This window comes from Glandiceps talaboti, chromosome 2 (assembly GCF_964340395.1).
Source record: "Glandiceps talaboti chromosome 2, keGlaTala1.1, whole genome shotgun sequence".
NCBI classification, from domain to species: Eukaryota; Metazoa; Hemichordata; class Enteropneusta; family Spengelidae; genus Glandiceps; species Glandiceps talaboti.
Window position 1 is genome coordinate 1,240,031 of NC_135550.1, and position 23,362 is coordinate 1,263,392.

At 38.0% G+C, this 23,362-nt stretch overlaps 1 protein-coding gene across 3 annotated transcripts in view; it reads left to right on the plus strand.

Annotated features, from left to right (window-relative positions):
- LOC144453776 (actin-histidine N-methyltransferase-like) overlaps positions 1 to 23,362 on the plus strand; it is a 123,553-nt gene that overhangs the window by 87,461 nt on the left and 12,730 nt on the right. For all 3 annotated transcript variants that reach the window (XM_078145125.1, XM_078145126.1, XM_078145128.1), the window contains exon 12: positions 8,463 to 8,548. In XM_078145125.1, the coding sequence (XP_078001251.1) occupies positions 8,463 to 8,548 (86 nt within the window). The remainder of the gene's footprint in view (positions 1 to 8,462; positions 8,549 to 23,362) is intronic.

Genomic DNA, 23,362 nt, shown 5'->3' on the forward strand with positions numbered 1-23,362 from the left:
GTTGGTGTAATCAACGATCGATTGATCCACTCAAAGTTACTACACAACAGTTAACTGCCTTTCTGTTTGAACTATTTGATGTACAGAAGTTAGCTGTCCAAACCATAATGGTATACTGCTCAGCTATTTCTAGTACCATTAGAGACCACCTCGGCCCATTTCAACTCCCCAGTGGAGTCTGTCTCTAGTGCTCAACACACTACAATCTCCCCCTTTTTGAACCTCTATACCAGATTTCGTTGGAATTTCTCACACTTAAGACTACGTTTCTGCTAGCTCTTGCTTCAGGCAGTCATAGAAGCGAGATCCACTCAGATATTGGACAGGGTCGAATCCAGTGGTTACAACACCAGGTTGTACTTCAGACTCGTCCTAAGTTCATTGCTAAAAGTCTGGTTTTATGTTCCTTGGCTTCTCCCATTATCATTAAGGATTTAGCCACGCTGGTGGGAAGGGACCGAAAAAAACGTCTTTTATGTCCAGTCAGAGCTCTCAAGTGGTACTGTAATCACACTAAGGACATTAGGGGCGATCGTACCCACCTGTTCATCCCTTGGAAATCGGACAAGTTGGATTGTACAACGGCCAACATTTCTAAGTGGATAGTTAGTACTATTAAAGTGGCATATAATTCTTCCACGGCCGATACACAGGCACTTTCTAAAGTTACTGCTCATGAAGTTCAGGCAGTGGCTACTTCCTGGGCACTCTGGTCTGGCGTATCCATTAGGTCAGTCATTGAGGCAGGAACCTGGCGCTCTCAGAACTCATTCGTCAGCTTTTACTTGCGGGACATGGCCCAAGAGGCAGTCACGATGTCTGCTCTAGGTCCTATCAGTTTGGCTCAAAATGTTGCTATGCCTCTCAGTGTGGAGACTTTTTCCACCAACTAGGTGTCATATTCTAGGCTTACCCAAAAGTAAGCTAAAAGGTGGGTATTTGTCTGTACAGAATTGAAATGAATTTCTGTATAAGACTAATACCCACCTTTTACGCTCCCACCCTCCTCCCCACAGTCTCCAGGCCTTGTAACCTTCGGTTATCTTTAGGACCAAGGAATACTGGGGATTGGCTAGTCAGGGTCATGACCACTAGGAGGACAGGCCATAGGATGCCGTGGGCATTAATTTATATTTGGCAGTAAACAAGGGAAAGCAGACTGAGAGAGACCCAAAAGTAAGCTAAAAGGTGGGTATTAGTCTTATACAGAAATTCATTTCAGTAGAAATTACAATTCTGCATTTCTTATGTGACAATGTTTAGGCCTAAAAAAATTGTTTGGTTCTGGTTTCACGACCCCCACCTAGTTTTTCAGTGCCGACCCAAAATTTTTTTTAGCTCCGCTGTCAGTGACAGGGTTGGGGTGATTCTCCGTCGTCGTCCGTCCATCAACCTTTTTTATTATTATCATCTTCTCCAAAAACGACAGTCGGAATACTTTGATATTTGGTCTGCAAGTTGCTTGGGGAAGGCTATTCAGATTTGTTCATACAAAGTTGATCTGTGCCATTTTCAATTTTTGACGAATTTTTTGTCAAAAATGATATGTTCATCTTCTTCTCAAATACTACTTATCAGATAGCTCTAATATCTGCCATGTATCTGCCATCAATCTTAAATAAAAATGATAATAGTCATTCTAAAATTACCTCATTTTGAAAGGGGAAGTACTTTGTTGTTCATTTTGATTTTGTACGATGAAAATTGGTGGTGAAATTTGAAACTTTGCCAATCAGCAGTAACAGTCAACTCATTAAACCATATTTGGAAAGGCTCATTTACACATATTACCGTATCATTAATTTATGTAGAACAAGTTTTGGCCAATGGCAACCTGGTAATTGCATATGACGTAGCGTTCACACCATTTGTAAAAATAAAATGTAAAATTTCTTATCATTATGTTAATGAAGACATGAAAACAAAATTTGGGGGGGGGTCTCGTCTTTATTTTTATAAAGTACGTTTTTCTGCCTTGCTCATATCCCAGTTAGAACTAAATCATAAGTGTTATTTTTATTATATAATTATTTATGTTAGTAACTTAGTATACTCATGGAAGTGACACCTCTGACGGCGGCAATTTGAACGAATTCCCATGTAAAAAATTATTTGTACAATCGTTGCAGACATGTGTCTCAAAAAATGTATTGAACCATGATCAAACTCAACTCACCTTACTCATTACTATTGTGGCTAATGTGATGTCTAGTTCGAAAATGGCATCCCTAGTAAGCTCATGTTCTTAGTAGATATTTATTTACATGACAAAAGAGTGAAATCACCCTGCTTGTATTCAGAAGTAGCAGTGTCTGTAGGTACTTGTACTTTCGCATTCTCACGGTGATAATGCAACATTGTAATGGTCATCTTGTAACTTGGCTTTAATACAACTATGTTCTGTGTGTAATGATGTGACACCAAACCGTACCCCTTCCTGCTTCAAATTGGCATAGACAGTAAATGTTGTCTCTCTTGCATGACCATGTAAATGTATGGTAAATGAAGGAAGTCACGTAATTTCTGACAAAACTTGCCATGGTAACATAACTGAAATATTAATATTTCACGAATGCACTGGTGAAATATGTTCTGACTCACATGTGTAGGGCCGAAAAGTATATTTTATGACTATAGTTACCTGACATCCCCAAATGTTGTTTTTGAGTCATAATTGACTTATCAATTTAAAAAAACATGTCTGTCATTGGTTGAAACACGTTCAACATAATACAAAAATATGTAAATAACATGCAAATGAGCACTTCCAAATATGATTTAATGACTCGACTGTGTAAACAGTCAAGGTCAAAGTTCACACTTCGGGCTGTAAAATGGCATATTTCGTTATATTTGCGATATGAGGTCATTTTGCATTTTATAAAAATCATTTTTAACTGAAACATTGTGAATTTTCAAAAACAAATGATGAAACGTATTTTGTGATGTCTTCTACCTAATTATGGCTTATTTTAGTCGATGAATCTAGTGGCTTGAGAGGGGTAGTTGTTAAGGAGAGGCTAATGGTTTCGCAGGGAATCTTGATGTCGCCAGCCGACGACAACATTTGAAGACACTACCGCTTTGCGTCTCTGTCAATGAGATTGAGCATTTTTCAGACAAGACCTTCTCAGTTATTATTAGCAAAATATTTGTTTTTTTTGCCAAAATGAATAAGTCTACAATTCGGATTTACATGATGTATTTTTTTGCCGTGTCCCATTGAGTTATAAGTAGAACACTCAACTAAATTTAAATATCAAACGATGTAATGTCAAGTATAAGTTGAAAGTTTTTGACATTTTTTTAAGCCTTTGCCTTTGCTGTGTTTTTTCCTGCTTTGTTTTCATATTTATCTTGTTAATACTTTATATTTCAAATTACATAAATATTTTGTGTGTGTCATATTCCCCATTTCCTGTTTCCTTTGTTTAGTCCCCGCCAGACTAAGTCAGGGACGGGGACTTATGGATTGGGTTCCGTCCATCCGTCCGTCCGTCCAGAGCCGTTTCTTGGAGATGCCTGAACCGATTGTTTTCAAACTTAGTACAGGGGCAACATACTATGGCATACATATGCATGTCAATTTGTTTCATGATACAATCCAATATGGCCACCTAGGAGCCATTTTGTTTGCGAATTTTCCCTGTCCAAAGCCATAACTCAGGCATGCTTAAACAGATCTCATTCAAAGTTCGTATTAGGACAGTGTTCTATGACATACATGTGCATAATCATTGTTGTCATGATATGATCCAATATGGCTGCCTGGCAGCCATTTTGTTTGCGAATTTTCCCTGTCCAAAGCCATAACTCAGACATGCTTGAACAGATCTCATTCAAAGTTGGTATTAGGACAGTGTTTTATGATATACATGTGCATATCCATTTTCGTCGTGATACAATCCGATATGGCTGCCTGACAGTCATTTTGTTGGTGCACCATATGAAGCCAAACAACATTAACCAGGTTTGAAAATGACAAGAACATAAACTGCCAGTTCCTTAAAACCCAATCATAGCAGGGATCATGTCATTCTCAATGACTTGTTTATTAGGCCTTACACAAACTGAGTGACAAATTTTGGGCAGATATACCAGTACTTTCTAAAGGGGGTTACTGCTTGATGTGTCATGGGTGTATGAACAATAAAATGATTGAGCGATATAGAAATGTCCTATTACCGTATAAAAAAATAAATTAATAGATGTATGTGTGCATTTTCTTGAACTGCTATTCATATGTAACCAGCCTAGGAATTTGCTGGTAATTTTTAACAGGCAAATTTGAAGGTCACACTTGCAAGTAATTTATACGTTGCACTGTAGACTAAATATCCTGACTGATGTACTCTGGACTGATGTACTCTGACTCCGAATGTATCAAAACATAAGAAGACAGACAACATTGTTGATGTTAGTTTTAATTGACACTCCCATAAGATAATAATCGACGACCATTCACATGAGCAGTGTACACAAATTTGATAGGTTTGTTGTTGTACATGATTTCGACACAATTTTGCCCTTTTCTGGTTATTCAATTGCTACTCCCGTTTGCCCTTGACATTGGTGATTTTAAAGTTTTTAGTTCAACGTCTCTCCTCAAAACATGACAGTTTGACATAGTAAAGCAGATGGCCTATACAGCAGGGCCTATACAGCAGAGAACCACCGGTTTCAGTATTATTAGTATTATTAATTGTATAAGCCTTAGCATGTAAAAGATATGTGAAAAACCCAGATGGTTATATTTTATTTATTTATTTATTTTTATTTAATTATTTTTGTTTATTTATTTATTTATTTATAAACGACAATGCATCCATTATATGGGTTTTCATGCAGTTGCGAAAAAAAACATACAAATACATTTTAAAATAAAGATATATGTGACATACAAAAAACTATGCCAATATTGGGTATCGAGAGGAGTGGGAGAATGCAGAAGGCATTAGATTGGTGAACTATTTGCAATGATGTATGGATGTATCTGAAGGATCGGCAGTGGGCTTTCGAAATGTGGAATTTGGTCCTTGTGTTGTATTGATGAAAATGGTATCATTGGTTGTTATAAGTTCAGAAAGGTATGAAGGTACTTTCTTAATAACACATATTTCAACAAGTTTATTAAAGTGTCGTTATGTAGCTCGTGGATGGTTGGCCAATCAAGTGCAATTCTGGCAGTAGTGACATTTTCAGACTTCTTTAGCCCACATTGGATGCAAACAGTGAAATTAATTATACGTTGTAAGCTGCTGTATAATTTATATTTTGGTGATCACGCGCCATTGAGTCACCATAAGTTCTCCACCTCCAAAAGATACAGCCAGTCATATGCAAAATAGGGTGCCGGGGGTCAGGATTCCTACCTTGAAAAACAAATCATCAGTTTCTCAATTCATGACAGAATTTTGTTCTACATTGGCAAGATTAATTATATGTCCAAGTCATCTCTACATTGTCAGTGATTTCAACCTACACATCGACGATATAAATCATCCTGCTACTAGGAAATTTAATGAGATCATTGCCACATATAATCTAGCACAATGGGTACATGAATCAACTCACATTAAAGGACATACACTGGATCTAACTATGTCTAATTCTCCAACAAGTATCAATAATACTTTTGTCAATTTCACCAGACTTTCACATCACAATCCCGTCCATGCTGATCTTATATTTCGTAAACCTTCACTTTTAAGACGTGAAATAACTTTTCGATGTATCTCTGACCTTGATGGAAGACTTCAACCATGATTTGATTTATCTCCCAGATCTCATGCCACTGCCAAGAGACCTCTCTTCTGCCATAGCATCATACAACACACATCTTACTCAGCTTCTTGAAATCCATGCTCCTCTGAAAAGGCGGACTGTCACTATGCAACTCGGACATTAAATGGTATACACCCGAAGGTGTCTGTGGCACACCACTAAGCTAGAAGTAAAGAAGAATGCAGAAATGTTTAAGCTGCATGATCAAAAAAAAGAAGAAGGAATATTACTCATGAGGACTAGTAGTACACATTTTCCTGAGACTTGAGCCATGCAAATGTCATGGGTCATGTTCTGTGCAGTCAGTGGATTCAGCACGTAACATTGGTGTAACATTTGATGACCATTATAATTTCAAGAAGCACATCTCTTTGACATGTTGATCAGTTCTTTTTCACCTCCGAACAGTAGGTTGCATATTCCAATATAATTGTACCTTTCAAAGAAAGTTTGTCAGAAACTTGTCCATGCACTTGTATCAAAACTTGACTATACTGCAATGCCCTTCTGTATGGGCTGCCAGTTAAAGACATCGTCCCCCTTCAACATGCCCAAAATACAGCAGCTAGAATTGTGTCACACACAAAGAAAACAAATCACATCACACCAGTTCTTTCTGATCCCCATTAGCTACCTGTCCATTACAGGATTCAATACAAAGTACTACTGATCACCTACAAGGCACTCAATAACACTACTCCTGGTTACATCGCTGACTTGATTAACAGTAAACCCGAAACTCATTCACTTCAGTCAAATAACAAAAGTCTACCTCATGTACCCCTTTGTAATACAAAGTCATACGGTGAGTGTGCGTTCTCGCGAGCAGCGCCAGTTTTATGGAACAGTATATACCACTTGAACTTCGTTCTTCGTCAACTGTCGATAAATTCAAGAAGGACATCAAGGCGCATCTGTTTGCAAGGGCTTTCTTCAACTTTTTATATTGATCTAATTTTGTTCCTGTTCAGTGTCATAGGACACTAAGTCATATTGGATTTTGGCGGTATACGAATTGTTTTTATTGATTGAACAATCAATCAATTCTTTATTGAGTACTATGGCCACTGGCATAATGTATAAAAGTTTGCAATTGTCGTATCAGACACTAGAAAGCTGAAGTCATACAGAATGATAAGTATATAAAATACATGATAAATAAGAAAATGAAGTGAAAATAACTAAATACATAAATAGAAAATTGTTTCTGTCACGAAATTGAAATGCTAAATAAAGATACATGGCAAGATTTCTTTGTGTGTATAATATGTTATTAGTCTTCATGAGTGTTACAAGTTTGTCATAGCAACATGTGGTTGTCTATAATACAGTGCTCGAATGCATTTCTGTCTTATGTCTGTGTACAGGGGACACACAAAGTAAAAAGTGGTATTCTTCTTCAAGTACCGTTTTACAATGTTCACAGAATCTCTGGTCTCCCTGTGTATTAATACATCTCCTGCCTGTTTCTATGTGCAGGCTATGAGCAGAGATTCTGAATTTACAAAGTACATTTTGTAGATGTGTTCTGTCAATATTTGATAAATAGCTCACCATGCCAAGGGACGTGTATAATTAATAAGTTTTGAACTCTTTCTTGTATTGGTTGCCCATTTCTGTGCTTCAAAATCCTTACAACATTATATATTAAGAACTCAAACCTTCCCGAACCATATGTATACAAAAGATTACTGACTGAGGTTGCCCAACACGGTAGGTCATTTTCAGATTTACTGAACTGGTATTGGTAGCATTGATAAATATATCTACTGTGGTCTAATTTTTGTATGTGCCACCAGGACTTAATAATCTGTCTAAAAATGTTTATTCATAGCGCCCTGTTTTACCACGTACATGTACAGCCAAACTAGATTGATTGATTGATTGATTAAACTCCTGATAAGGCGATTGGCCCATTTTTCTCCGCTTAGCTGGAGTATAGATGGGAACGGTGTTTCCATCCTTTATCACCTTTACAAACATTTATACACTGGAAACAATGTTTTTACAACTTGACATGATCAGATAGTGCTGTTTGTGAAGTTGAAATAGCCACCAAGAGTGTGCCGAGGATTGTGGGATATATAAACAATTCTGTCATGCAGTCCAACTTCCATCAACCAAAAACAAATTTTGTCAATGTTAATGTTGCATCCTGTGTTCAGTTAATTTCATCGATTAGAAAAGGAGGTTGTAAGGCGACTAATAATGTTTCTGTAATCAGAATTTTAAGGAACTTATATTCATATTTTGGCTTGACATTTAAACACTTTTTACACAAATTTAGAGGGTTTTTTTTACAAAAACTTGGTGTACTGCTCTGAGGATTAATAGTTTGCAATGTGATATTTTAAGTCTTGTTACAAGACTTAAGAAAAGTCGGTTCTAATATTTCAAATGTTGCACCAACAATTAAACATTTTATCCTGCAACTTAAATGTTATCAATTAATTTTCTGCTCTTTAAAAGAAAGTTTTGTCATAGAAATTTTGACTTTTTGTTTTGATATTTTTATTTTGACCCCAAAAAATAATGTTTTGGCCTATGAAAGAAAAGTTTTATCCTGACGTTAAATATTTTGCTTTCAAAAATCAATTATTTACGCCACAAATTTATTGTTCCTGTGTCGCCTGTGGGCCACTGTAATTGGCACTATTATTTTGTTTATTTATTTTCAGCTCTGGAACCTTTCCATTGTCTTGTTCAGCCAGAGCTGTGCCTCCTGAACTTCTAGCTTTTCTCAGAGTATTTGCCATGAGTGAAGGTAAGCAAATCTTAAAGTTTTTATTGATCCATCCAGACATCTATACACACACCCTCTATCCATCCACTCATCTTCTTATTAACCTACTTACCCATCCATCAATCCAGCCACCCACCCAACCACACACCCATGCAGCCACGCATCCACCCACAAGAGGTTATTTGAATTGACCAATCACCGAGATTGATTGACAGATTCCATTGCCCAATCAATGAGCGTAATTCTGGCATGTGCACTTGCATGTGTCACGTAGCCTACGACAAACAAAGCAATCTGTCATAGTTTATCAGCGTGTATTTAATGCAAGGTCCTTGACCTTATGATCGGTTCTCGTATATAATATTTGCTTACAAACATTGAAATTATCGTGAAATACTGGTCATGGGCTCGGTATAATATAAATGATCACTATCCCGAAGGATAGAGAGGTTGAATCTTATTTTGACACTTTCTGAAGCCGAAACAATATCGACAATGTTGACCTACACGATCAAGAAGATTGACTGCCATTACGTGCATTTGTTCTGAGGTATGTATGTTGATATTACTGTGAGTCAAACTATTTCATCGATCAATTCATAGAATACAGATTTTTCAGCCCAAAATTGCCTCTGATTAGTGCTTTATCTTGTCGGTCATGGTGGTGGCCAAATTAAATGTAGTCCATACCACATACGATATTGCCGAAGGTTCTGGCGTACAGACATGCATGTATGTGCAATGTCATGATGTCATACGCATACGTAGTTACTGGCGGTGTACCCCGTGCTTTCTGTGTGCCAAATTTTAGACTCAACTAAGACTTCTTGTATATTTTCACATCTCGTTCCTCTCTCAAGTTTGGCCTGCATAAATCCATTGTCGACAGTCAAACTTGTAGGAGTGTGAGTGCATGCAGTGAATGGTTTGGTCTGTGTTTGAACCATACTACTACTACATCCATGATTTGATAGGCAAACATGATCAACCTTCATGAGGTTAAAATTACTATGAAAATGAAATTTGACTGTAAATGTGCAGGGCCATAGTTTGGTAATATTTAACATCACTACTTGTGCATCTGATCCATTTCATTTTCAGTAATTTTTTTTATTGAAATAAGAAAAGCAAGAAATGTGATAAATATCCTCTGCAACAGCAACCCCCTACTTGTACAGTAGTAGTGGCCTATTTTAATGTGTACAACTGGTACCTTATTTCTCATTTAGTGTATTTAGTCATGTAAAAGTAAGTTGACCTTTACCAGAAATTAAAGTGAAAAGAATGTTTTTATATAGTGAAACAACATTACTACATTTGTGACTATATAACCCTTTGTAGTAACAGTTTCAAAGCAATATATCAAACAAATGAAAAATGGTACTTCATTCAGATTGTCAGGAAATTCTATTACAAGTAATTAATTTATTCTCGTGTGTCATGCATCATAGACATAATAATGTATATCTCACTGTTGTGACACTTTGAAATGTTGAAAATAAATCAAAATAAAAAAAGAACGTTTGTTTTCAATATTTTCAGAAGACTTAGTGTTCAAAGTTGATGCAGATAACTTTTCCTTTATTCATATTCCTTTGATGACTTGTGTGTTGATAATCCGTCCAACACCTAATGTGACCGCAGCCGAGCTGATATGAAATAGACATACAAGTAAAAAGTGGAATTCATCCTCTTACTTGATTTAAATTACACATTTCACAAAGTCTCTCTACTCTTGGAGTATCATTCCAACAACCAGTTTCGATTTTCAAATTATGTGTTGAGGTTCTAAATTTACAAAGCATCAGTTTGAATATTGGTTAATCAAGAGAGGTTAAAGGTGATTCAAAATGCTCACATTCACTATCGCTAATTTGCTAGACGACATGTTTGTGAAATGCATTCTGGTTTTAAAACTTTTCAAAAGCGTCTGCAAACACCTTAAAATGACCCTTTTTCAGTCACTTCCCTTCGGATTTACTTCGAGAGTTTTCGGGTATTTCCGGTCCCACCTAGACCACAGGATTTTATGACGTCATAAGGGGTACACGTTAGCACCATGAAAGTAGAACCCCTACTTCCATGATAGCACTAAGACTATGACGAGCGTAGTCACTAGGTGAATAAAACTCAACAGCTTTGTGAAAAAATACATTGCTAGTGGTTGTAACAGACATCAGTAAACAAAAACTACACTCTACATGTCTTATTAACCAACATTTACCGATATTTACTCACACTTTCTCACTAATTGACAGTGTCTGTGGGTATAAATGCTAAAATATTATCTCCCCATATTATGGCAAAATAAATCAAAGCAGTTCGACTACAGTGTAGATATACATAAACATCCGACGGATGTCCTATTCTAAACACACGTCCCTACACGAATGCATGTACATACGTATAGGGACGTGTGTTTAGAATAGGACATCCGTCGGTAGAAAAAGTTTTTCGCTAAGTCCTTCCACAAACAGTGGAATCAATCAATGAAATTTACCCTGTTGTTCCTCCAACCCATTCTTCCCAGAACGCATGCTATAGGAATACGTATTTTCGATTTTTAGTAGTAGAAATCGACTGATTCTTACCTTCAGGATTATCGATGTTACTTGCCGCCATGTTGAATACGCAATGGACGTTGGGAAAATCAGGACTTTGTGTTCATCGCAATATAGACTTGGCTTGTAACTAAACGACTTATACCAGGTACTATGTAGAATTTTCCCGCAACTTGTATTTTTGTACTTGTCACTATATCGATCGTACTCTAGACTAATATTTGTTACCTACCCCTGATTATTAATAGTACTTTTCAGCGATTGCCATGTTGGATGCCATGTTTTGCCTATGACAAACCATGCAAAACGTGCGAAGTTGTAGTAGCATGGTAACTAAGGTGGGCGTGGCTACAGTGCTCAGGGCGATCGGTCAATTGGCTGGAGTATGGAAAAGAATTTGTCAGTCGGCAAATACCACTGATATGGAAAGGCACCCAGATGTTAATGAGAACGAGGCTAAAGGGGTACAGTTCAAAGATGCGCCACCATTTGAACGCAATACTCTGTTTGCATTAGCATCCAGTGTATTGGCTATGAACTTCTTGATAGTAAATTATATACAACTATGGGAAAGTGATACTGTGCTGCAACTTATTGCACAAATCACTCATAGGCTGTTTCCAATACTTACAGTCCTGTGCAGATAAACTAAACTATTGCCAATATTCGCATAAGAAAGCAAAAAGCAGTTATGATTGTGAAAAAGATGATGACAATCATAACTACAAGGAAGATCACGATCTTTGCAGCCAATTAGATGAAATTTTCCTGCTACTTTGCCATTTGCGGCTTTGGTTATTTGAAAGGGTCTTGGCACATTGTTTTTGTGTCTCAGTCTCTGTAGTTTCTGCTATACGTATTACTTGGTTGAACTTCCATTATTTACAATTTCATGAACTTCCTATCTGGCCTAGTAGAGACTTAGTTGATAAGAACATGCCTATAGTATTTAAGGATAAGTATCCAAGTACAAAGTGTATTATTGATTGTACTGAATTAAAGTGTAAAGTGCCAAAGGATAACTCAATCCAGTCTGATCAAACTTTGGTCAAAGTACAAGTCACATGTTACATTTAAAGGCTTGGTGGGAATAGATCCATCAGTTTCTACATGTAAGTAACATTTACTAACATAGATCAGTTGCCACCCTATAGGTAACATTTACTAACATAGATCACTTGCCACCCTGTAAGTAACACTTACTAACAGAGATCAGTTGCCACCCTGTAAGTAACATTTACTAACATGGATCACTTGCCACCCTGTAAGTAACACTTACTAACAGAGATCAGTTGCCACCCTGTAAGTAACATTTACTAACATACATGTAGATCAGTTGCCACCCTGTCCAATTGAATGTTGACAATGTTGTAAGGTTTCACAACCAATCAGCACGCTTCAATTTCTCCCGTGTGTGCAGCTGCCAACATAACGCTCATCCTGATTGGCCAATCGAAAGTGCAAGATTCAAACACGATTGCCTATTACACCGATTCAGATGTGGGAAGCCAGCGATCACTCAGAACAAAACAAACGACACAAAATGATGTACATATAGAGGTAAATAAAGACATCTAGCCACTTTTACCACATCAGATTGCCCTATAGGAAACATTTACTAACATAGATCAGTTGCCACCCTGTAGGAAACATTTACTAACATAGATCAGTTGCCACCCTGTAGGAAACATTTACTAACATAGATCAGTTGCCCCCCTGTAGGAAACATTTACTAATATAGATCAGTTGCCACCTTGTAGGTAACATTTACTAACATACATGTAGATCAGTTGCCACACTGTAGGTAACATTTACTAACATAGATCAGTTGCCACCCTGTAGGTAACATTTACTAACATAGATCAGTTGCCACCCTGTAGGAAACATTTACTAACATAGATCAGTTGCCACCCTGTCGGTAACATTTACTAACATAGATCAGTTGCCACCCTGTAGGTAACATTTACTAACATAGATCAGTTGCCACCCTGTAGGTAACATTTACTAACATAGATCAGTTGCCACCCTGTAGGAAACATTTACAAACATAGATCAGTTGCCACCCTGTAGGAAACATTTACAAACATAGATCAGTTGCCACCCTGTAGGTAGCATTTACTAACATAGATCAGTTGCCACCCTGTAGGTAACACTTACTATCATAGATCATTTGCCACCCTGTAGGAAACATTTACTCACATAGATCAGTTGCCACCCTGTCGGTAACATTTACTAACATAGATCAGTTGCCACCCTGTAGGTAACATTTACTAACATAGATCAGTTGCCACCCTGTAGGTAGCATTTACTAACATTGATCAGTTGCCACCCTGTAGGAAACATTTACTAACATAGAGCAGTTGCCACCCTGTAGGTAACATTTACTAACATAGATTAGTTGCCACCCTGTAGGAAACATTTACTAACATAGATCAGTTGCCACCCTGTCGGTAACATTTACTAACATAGATCAGTTGCCACCCTGTAGGTAACATTTACTAACATAGATCAGTTGCCACCCTGTAGGTAACATTTACTAACATAGATCAGTTGCCACCCTGTAGGAAACACTTACAAACATAGATCAGTTGCCACCCTGTAGGAAACATTTACTAACATAGATCAGTTGCCACCCTGTAGGTAGCATTTACTAACATAGATCAGTTGCCACCCTGTAGGAAACATTTACTAACATAGATCAGTTGCCACCCTGTAGGTAATACTTACTATCATAGATCATTTGCCACCCTGTAGGAAACATTTACTCACAGAGATCAGTTGCCACCCTGTAGGTAACATTTACTAACATAGATCAGTTGCCACCCTGTAGGTAACATTTACTAACATAGATCAGTTTCCACCCTGTAGGAAACATTTACTAACATAGATCAGTTGCCACCCTGTAGGTAACATTTACTAACATAGATCAGTTGCCACCCTATAGGAAACATTTACTAATATAGATCAGTTGCCACCCTGTAGGTAACATTTACTAACATAGATCAGTTGCCACCCTGTAGGTAACATTTACTAACATAGATTAGTTGCCACCCTGTAGGTAACATTTACTAACATAGATCAGTTGCCACCCTGTAGGAAACATTTACTAACATAGATCAGTTGCCACCCTGTAGGTAACATTTACTAACATAGATTAGTTGCCACCCTGTAGGAAACATTTACTAATATAGATCAGTTGCCACCCTGTAGGAAACATTTACTAACATAGATTAGTTGCCACCCTGTAGGTAACATTTACTAACATAGATTAGTTGCCACCCTGTAGGAAACATGCATATATTAGTTGCCACCCTGTAGGAAACATTTACTAACATAGATCAGTTGCCACCCTGTAGGTAACATTTACTAACATATATTAGTTGCCACCCTATAGGAAACATTTACTAACATGGATCAGTTGCCACCTTGTAAGTAACATTTACTAACATGGATCACTTGCCACCCTGTAAGTAACACTTACTAACAGAGATCAGTTGCCACCCTGTAGGTAACGTAGATCATTTGCCACCCTGTAGGTAACATTTACTAAGTTAAACATAGATCAGTTGCCACCCTGTAGGAAACATTTACTAACATAGATCAGTTGCCACCCTGTAGGAAACATTTACTAACATAGATCAGTTGCCACCCTATAGGTAACATTTACTAACATAGATCAGTTGCCACCCTGTAGGAAACATCTACTAACATAGATCATTTGCCACCCTGTAGGTAACATTTACTAACATAGATCAATTGCCACCCTGTAGGTAACATTTACTAATATAGATCAGTTGCAACCCTGTTGGCAATCTGATTAAAATCTGAAGTGGTGAAAGCAGCTAGATGCCTTTATTTACCTCTATTTCCATCGTTTTGTTTCATTTGTTTTGTTCCAAGTGATTACTGCCTTCCCAGATCTGAACGTATGTAATAGACAAATTGAATCCAATTGAATGTTGACAATGTTGTAAGGTTTTCACAACCAATCAGCACGCTTCAATTTTTTCCTTGTGCAGCTGCCAACATAACGCTCATCCTGATTGGCCAATAGAAAGTGCAAGATTCAACGTGATTGCCTATTACATCGGTTCAGATGTGGGAAGGAAGCGATCACTCGGAACAAAACAAATGACACAAAATGATGTATATATAGAGGTAAATAAAGACATGTAGCCACTTTTACCACATCAGATTGCCCTATAGGAAACATTTACTAACATAGATCAGTTGCCACCCTGTAGGAAACATTTACTAACATAGATCAGTTGCCACCCTGTCGGTAACATTTACTAACATAGAACATTTACTAAGATCAGTTTCCACCATGTAGGTAACATTTACTAAGATCAGTTGCCACCCTGTAGGTAACATTTACTAACACAGATCAGTTGCCACCCTGTAGGAAACATTTACTAATATAGATCAGTTGCCACCCTGTAGGTAACATTTACTAACATCATAGATCAGTTGCCACCCTGTAGGTAACAGAGATCAGTTGCCACCCTGTAGGAAACATTTACTAACATAGATCAGTTGCCACCCTGTAGGAAACATTTACTAACATAGATCAGTTGCCACCCGGTAGGTAACATTTACTAACATAGATCATTTGCCACCCTGTAGGAAACATTTAGTAACATAGATCAGTTGCCACCCGGTAGGTAACATTTACTAACATAGATCAGTTGCCACCCTGTAGGAAACATTTACTAACATAGATCAGTTGCCACCCTGTAGGAAACATTTACTAACATAGATCAGTTGCCACCCTGTAGGTAACATTTACTAACATAGAGCAGTTGCCACCCTGTAGGAAACATTTACTAACATAGATCATTTGCCACCCTGTAGGAAACATTTACTAACATAGATCAGTTGCCACCCTGTAGGTAACATTTACTAACATACTCATTTGCCACCCTGTAGGAAACATTTACTAACATAGATCAGTTGCCACCCTGTAGGTAACATTTACTAACATAGATCAGTTGCCACCCTGTAGGAAACATCTACTAACATAGATCAGTTGCCACCCTATAGGAAACATTTACTAACATAGATCAGTTGCCACCCTATAGGTAACATTTACTAACATAGATCAGTTGCCACCCTGTAGGTAACATTTACTAACATAGATCAGTTGCCACCCTGTAGGTAGCATTTACTAACATAGATCAGTTGCCACCCTGTCGGTAACATTTACTAACATAGATCAGTTGCCACCCTGTAGGTAACATTTACTAACATAGAGCAGTTGCCACCCTGTAGGTAACATTTACTAACATAGATCAGTTGCCACCCTATAGGAAACATTTACTAACATAGATCAGTTGCCACCCTATAGGTAACATTTACTAACATAGATCAGTTGCCACCCTGTAGGAAACATTTACAAACATAGATCAGTTGCCACCCTATAGGAAACATTTACTAACATAGATTAGTTGCCACCCTGTAGGTAGCATTTACTTAAACATAGATCAGTTGCCACCCTGTCGGTAACATTTACTAACATAGATCAGTTGCCACCCTATAGGAAACATTTACTAACATAGATCAGTTGCCACCCTATAGGTAACATTTACTAACATAGATCAGTTGCCACCCTGTAGGAAACATTTACTAACATAGATCAGTTGCCACCCTGTAGGAAACATTTACTAACATAGAGCAGTTGCCACCCTGTAGGCAGCGTGCGAAATTAACGCCGGTCCTTCTGCCCGAGACCAACAGATTTCCGTTCGGACCAACAGATTTTCAGAATTACAACAACGTATCGGTCCTTATGACCGACTGAAATTTGGAGTAAATAATAACATTTATTCAACCAATTTCACCTACATGAATCTGATCTTGTGTTACCTATTTTACTCTCGACATCTCGTTCAAGTCAAGCGACACAGAGCTAGCTCGCTCTGTGTTGTTGTCAATGTTGATATCATGTCTACATATGACGTAGCATACAGCATTTACTTTATGAAATTATGTTAGCAAACACATGATTGGCTGAATTTCTCTAATTATTTTTGTCTTGTCTAATCAGAACGTCTTAGACATTCAGACGCATTCAGCGCATGCGTCTTTTTCCGCCGTAATCATTGTTGTAAAGTTTACTGTTCGAAGTGTATGAAACTTTTAACAATCAATCAATCAATCTTTATTGCGTAACATCATGCTTTAGCGAGCATGGTAAAGCATACAAAAATAAGTAAATAAAATACAATCATTTAGGCACGTGTTTGAGACAGTTCCACGTTGTATTTATAAAGTATGTGGCGATATTTAATGAGCTTCCGAAGAAGAAGACGAAAGAGACACTGTTTTTTTAAAGGCTGGTATTAAAGCCGGTAAATGTTAGCGGGTTTCCCGATCAATTTACCGGAGTTCCCCATGTGTGTGGCCATGATCAAAACAAACTGACGGAAAACATATAAACTACTCTGAAAATGGCGTTTTAACTAATATAGAAAGGCAGGTACACTTCGTAAAATATCTTCAGTACGATAGCTTTTTTTGTAAAAACAGTAAAAAAATGCGTCGTCTGATTGCTTTCAATTTGATGCATATGATGATGTACATCCTGTCATGTTGTAATCAACGTATAAACTTGCATTTTTGTTGCCATTGTTGTATCTGGAAAATTACTGCATCATGCCAAACACGGGTACATAGTGGATGACACATTACAGTACAGTTACCATATCACGTTCCCACGTCAAAAAAACTCGCACTGTAAGACATGTTTAGCCATGATAGTTCTCTTCATCATGGTCAGATTTCATACACAAACAACCGGAGACGATACTCAATACACCACGGTAGGGTATACGGGTAAGGCTTTATGGGGGGGGGGTTCTGTACATATTTGTAAAGACTGAAGGAAGACGAAACCGCTCTGTGTCACTGTGTGGATGGAAATTGAAATAAAGCAAATACAAAGTTTTCAAGAGGGATAGTTATGCGACAAAACCTTCTGCTATGATGAATTTGTGGGTCTACGTTCGCTATGAGTTGGAAAGCTACATCAGCTGTTGCCACATACGATGAATCCGGCTGACTTTGGATTATGTGATTCAGAATTTAGTGAATCGTACAGAGAGGAAGGAGAGGACTGTGATCTCTTAGAGATTGCAGATAATGTATATTTAATGATTCATTCACCCATATTATCTACAATCTATGGATATGTATTTCTATGGTGGAGTGAGTACATTCAGTCTCAGACCACTATAGTCTATAGGAACAGATTATGCGAGAATGAATATTCATAGTCTCTGGGTTCATAGTTACAAATGAAAACCTCTACTCACAGAGTCAAAAAGTACTTGCTTGTGAATCCAAAATTTACTTCCAAGTTATTTTTTGACTCTGTGAGTGGAAATTTTATGAAATAATAGTGGATAGTGAAAAATTCGTTGTACTCTATTTTACTTTTATATCTAAAGATATGTTGTATCATATTAAAGTTCAAAATCATTTAATCTGTAAATGGGGGGGGGGGGGGTGTAGATACAGGTCGTGAACGGGAACTGCATTGAGTATGGACCAGCAGTTTTCCTTAAGGACCAGCAGCATTTGCTACATGTCGGTCCTTATGACCAGTAGGGGTCACAAAGCCAATAAAATAATCGCTAAAGCTGAGCGAGACCTCCTTAATGAATGGGTACATCAAACTAATTTTACAATCTATACCTTGAAAAACAGAGCAAATCTGATTTCAGCTAAATTACATACAGATTTACCAAGTGTCACAATTCACTTCAAAGTCACAGCTACATTTATCTCAACACCTGAGAGCCAAGGAGAGACAACAAAACAAGTACAATATACTGTTGCAATCATGTCTGTCACAAGCAGATTTGGATAAAAATTGGAGAAGAGAAGGTGGACCACATCTGGATGATAAAGTTAAGAACAGGTGGTTCAAGAATCTCTCCAGTAGGCAATTGAGTGAAGTGGAAAAAGATACACTCTCAAAGGGGCTAAACTTTGCTATAGCTCCAAATCGTATCCCATACGTTGACTTTCTAACTACTACTGTCAAAGGAACTAAACTTTGCTATAGCTCCAAATCGTATCCCATACGTTGACTTTCTAACTACTACTGTCAAAGGGACTAAACTTTGCTATAGCTCCAAGTCGTATCCCATATGTTGACTTTCTAACTACTACTGTCAAAGGTACTAAACTTTGCTATAGCTCCAAATCGTATCCCATACGTTGACTTTCTAACTACTACTGTCAAAGGTACTAAACTTTGCTATTGCTCCAAGTCGTATCCCATACGTTGACCCTCTAACTACTACTCTCAAAGGGACTAAACTTTGCTATAGCTCCAAATCGTATCCCATAAGTTGACCCTCTAACTACTACTCTCAAAGGGGCTAAACTTTGCTATAGCTCCAAATCGTATCCCATACGTTGACTTTCTAACTACTACTCTCAAAGGGGCTAAACTATGCTATAGCTCCAAATCGTATCCCATACGTTGACCTTCTAACTACTACTGTCAAAGGGGCTAAACTTTGCTATAGCTCCAAATCGTATCCCATACGTTGACCTTCTAACTACTACTGTCAAAGGGACTAAACTTTGCTATAGCTCCAAATCGTATCCCATATGTTGACCCTCTAACTACTACTGTCAAAGGTACTAAACTATGCTATTGCTCCAAATCGTATCCCATACGTTGACCCTCTAACTACTACTGTCAAAGGAACTAAACTTTGCTATAGCTCCAAATCGTATCCCATACGTTGACTTTCTAACTACTACTGTCAAAGGAACTAAACTTTGCTATTGCTCCAAGTCGTATCCCATACGTTGACTTTCTAACTACTACTGTCAAAGGAACTAAACTTTGCTATAGCTCCAAATCGTATCCCATATGTTGACCCTCTAACTACTACTGTCAAAGGGACTAAACTTTGCTATTGCTCCAAGTCGTATCCCATACGTTGACCCTCTAACTACTACTGTCAAAGGGACTAAACTATGCTATTGCTCCAAATCGTATCCCATATGTTGACCTTCTAACTACTACTGTCAAAGGGACTAAACTTTGCTATAGCTCCAAATCGTATCCCATACGTTGACCCTCTAACTACTACTGTCAAAGGTACTAAACTATGCTATAGCTCCAAGTCGTATCCCATACGTTGACCCTCTAACTACTACTGTCAAAGGTACTAAATTTTGCTATTGCTCCAAGTCGTATCCCATGCGTTGACCCTCTAACTACTACTGTCAAAGGTACTAAACTATGCTATTGCTCCAAATCGTATCCCATACGTTGACTTTCTAACTACTACTGTCAAAGGTACTAAACTATCCTATTGCTCCAAATCGTATCCCATACGTTGACTTTCTAACTACTACTGTCAAAGGGACTAAACTATGCTATTGCTCCAAATCGTATCCCATACGTTGACCTTCTAACTACTACTGTCAAAGGGACTAAACTATGCTATTGCTCCAAATCGTATCCCATACGTTGACCCTCTAACTACTACTGTCAAAGGAACTAAACTTTGCTATAGCTCCAAATCGTATCCCATACGTTGACCCTCTAACTACTACTGTCAAAGGGACTAAACTTTGCTATTGCTCCAAATCGTATCCCATACGTTGACCCTCTAACTACTACTGTCAAAGGTACTAAATTTTGCTATTGCTCCAAGTCGTATCCCATACGTTGACCCTCTAACTACTACTGTCAAAGGTACTAAACTATGCTATTGCTCCAAATCGTATCCCATACGTTGACTTTCTAACTACTACTGTCAAAGGGACTAAACTTTGCTATTGCTCCAAATCGTATCCCATATGTTGACCTTCTAACTACTACTGTCAAAGGGACTAAACTTTGCTATAGCTCCAAGTCGTATCCCATACGTTGACTTTCTAACTACTACTGTCAAAGGGACTAAACTTTGCTATTGCTCCAAATCGTATCCCATACGTTGACCCTCTAACTACTACTGTCAAAGGTACTAAACTTTGCTATAGCTCCAAGTCGTATCCCATATGTTGACCTTCTAACTACTACTGTCAAAGGGACTAAACTATGCTATTGCTCCAAATCGTATCCCATATGTTGACCTTCTAACTACTACTGTCAAAGGGACTAAACTTTGCTATAGCTCCAAGTCGTATCCCATACGTTAACCCTCTAACTACTACTGTCAAAGGTACTAAACTTTGCTATTGCTCCAAATCGTATCCCATACGTTGACTTTCTAACTACTACTGTCAAAGGTACTAAACTTTGCTATAGCTCCAAGTCGTATCCCATACGTTGACCCTCTAACTACTACTGTCAAAGGGACTAAACTTTGCTATTGCTCCAAGTCGTATCCCATACGTTGACTTTCTAACTACTACTGTCAAAGGGACTAAACTTTGCTATAGCTCCAAATCGTATCCCATATGTTGACTTTCTAACTACTACTGTCAAAGGGACTAAACTATGCTATAGCTCCAAGTCGTATCCCATACGTTGACTTTCTAACTACTACTGTCAAAGGGACTAAACTATGCTATTGCTCCAAGTCGTATCCCATACGTTGACCCTCTAACTACTACTGTCAAAGGTACTAAACTATGCTATTGCTCCAAATCGTATCCCATACGTTGACTTTCTAACTACTACTGTCAAAGGTACTAAACTTTGCTATAGCTCCAAATCGTATCCCATATGTTGACTTTCTAACTACTACTGTCAAAGGGACTAAACTATGCTATAGCTCCAAATCGTATCCCATACGTTGACTTTCTAACTACTACTCTCAAAGGGGCTAAACTTTGCTATAGCTCCAAGTCGTATCCCATATGTTGACCTTCTAACTACTACTGTCAAAGGGACTAAACTATGCTATTGCTCCAAATCGTATCCCATATGTTGACCTTCTAACTACTACTGTCAAAGGGACTAAACTTTGCTATAGCTCCAAGTCGTATCCCATACGTTAACCCTCTAACTACTACTGTCAAAGGTACTAAACTTTGCTATTGCTCCAAATCGTATCCCATACGTTGACTTTCTAACTACTACTGTCAAAGGTACTAAACTTTGCTATTGCTCCAAATCGTATCCCATACGTTGACCCTCTAACTACTACTGTCAAAGGTACTAAACTTTGCTATAGCTCCAAATCGTATCCCATATGTTGACTTTCTAACTACTACTGTCAAAGGGACTAAACTATGCTATAGCTCCAAGTCGTATCCCATATGTTGACTTTCTAACTACTACTGTCAAAGGTACTAAACTATCCTATTGCTCCAAATCGTATCCCATACGTTGACTTTCTAACTACTACTGTCAAAGGTACTAAACTATGCTATAGCTCCAAGTCGTATCCCATACGTTGACTTTCTAACTACTACTGTCAAAGGGACTAAACTTTGCTATTGCTCCAAGTCGTATCCCATACGTTGACTTTCTAACTACTACTGTCAAAGGGACTAAACTATGCTATAGCTCCAAATCGTATCCCATATGTTGACCTTCTAACTACTACTGTCAAAGGTACTAAACTTTGCTATAGCTCCAAATCGTATCCCATACGTTAACCCTCTAACTACTACTGTCAAAGGGACTAAACTTTGCTATTGCTCCAAATCGTATCCCATACGTTGACTTTCTAACTACTACTGTCAAAGGTACTAAACTTTGCTATAGCTCCAAATCGTATCCCATACGTTGACTTTCTAACTACTACTGAATTGGCAATCATATATAATGGGTTGAGTACATCTGAAGCGAATTAATTGCGAACCAAGGTTACCATAGCATCTTGTATGGCGAACGCTAAAATACCTCTACCCACTATGCACAGTGATGGCACTTTACACATTTCTGTCCACAGAAAACCTACACACACTGATCAATATCTGTTATTTGATTCACATCACCCTCTGATTCATAAGCTGGGAGTAGTTAGAACTCTTTTACACCAAGGAGATGCCATCTCTTCTAGTGAAAATGCAAAGTCGGAGGAATGCAAACATCTTAAATCATGCAGTTCTTGGGATATGTGGTTACCGCACTTGGACCTTTGAGAAGGCAAGTTCCCGTTCACAGAAGAATCAGCGAACGCCCGCTGAAAACATCTGGTCAGGTGGGGGTACCATACACTGTTATAACATCACCATCCCCTATGTCTCAAGGGTGTCAGTCAGGAGAAATTCGCAGAGTATTCCATCAATACCAAATACCAGTTTCCTTCAAACCTGCCAACAGGTTGAGGCAAAAGTTAGTTCATCCCAA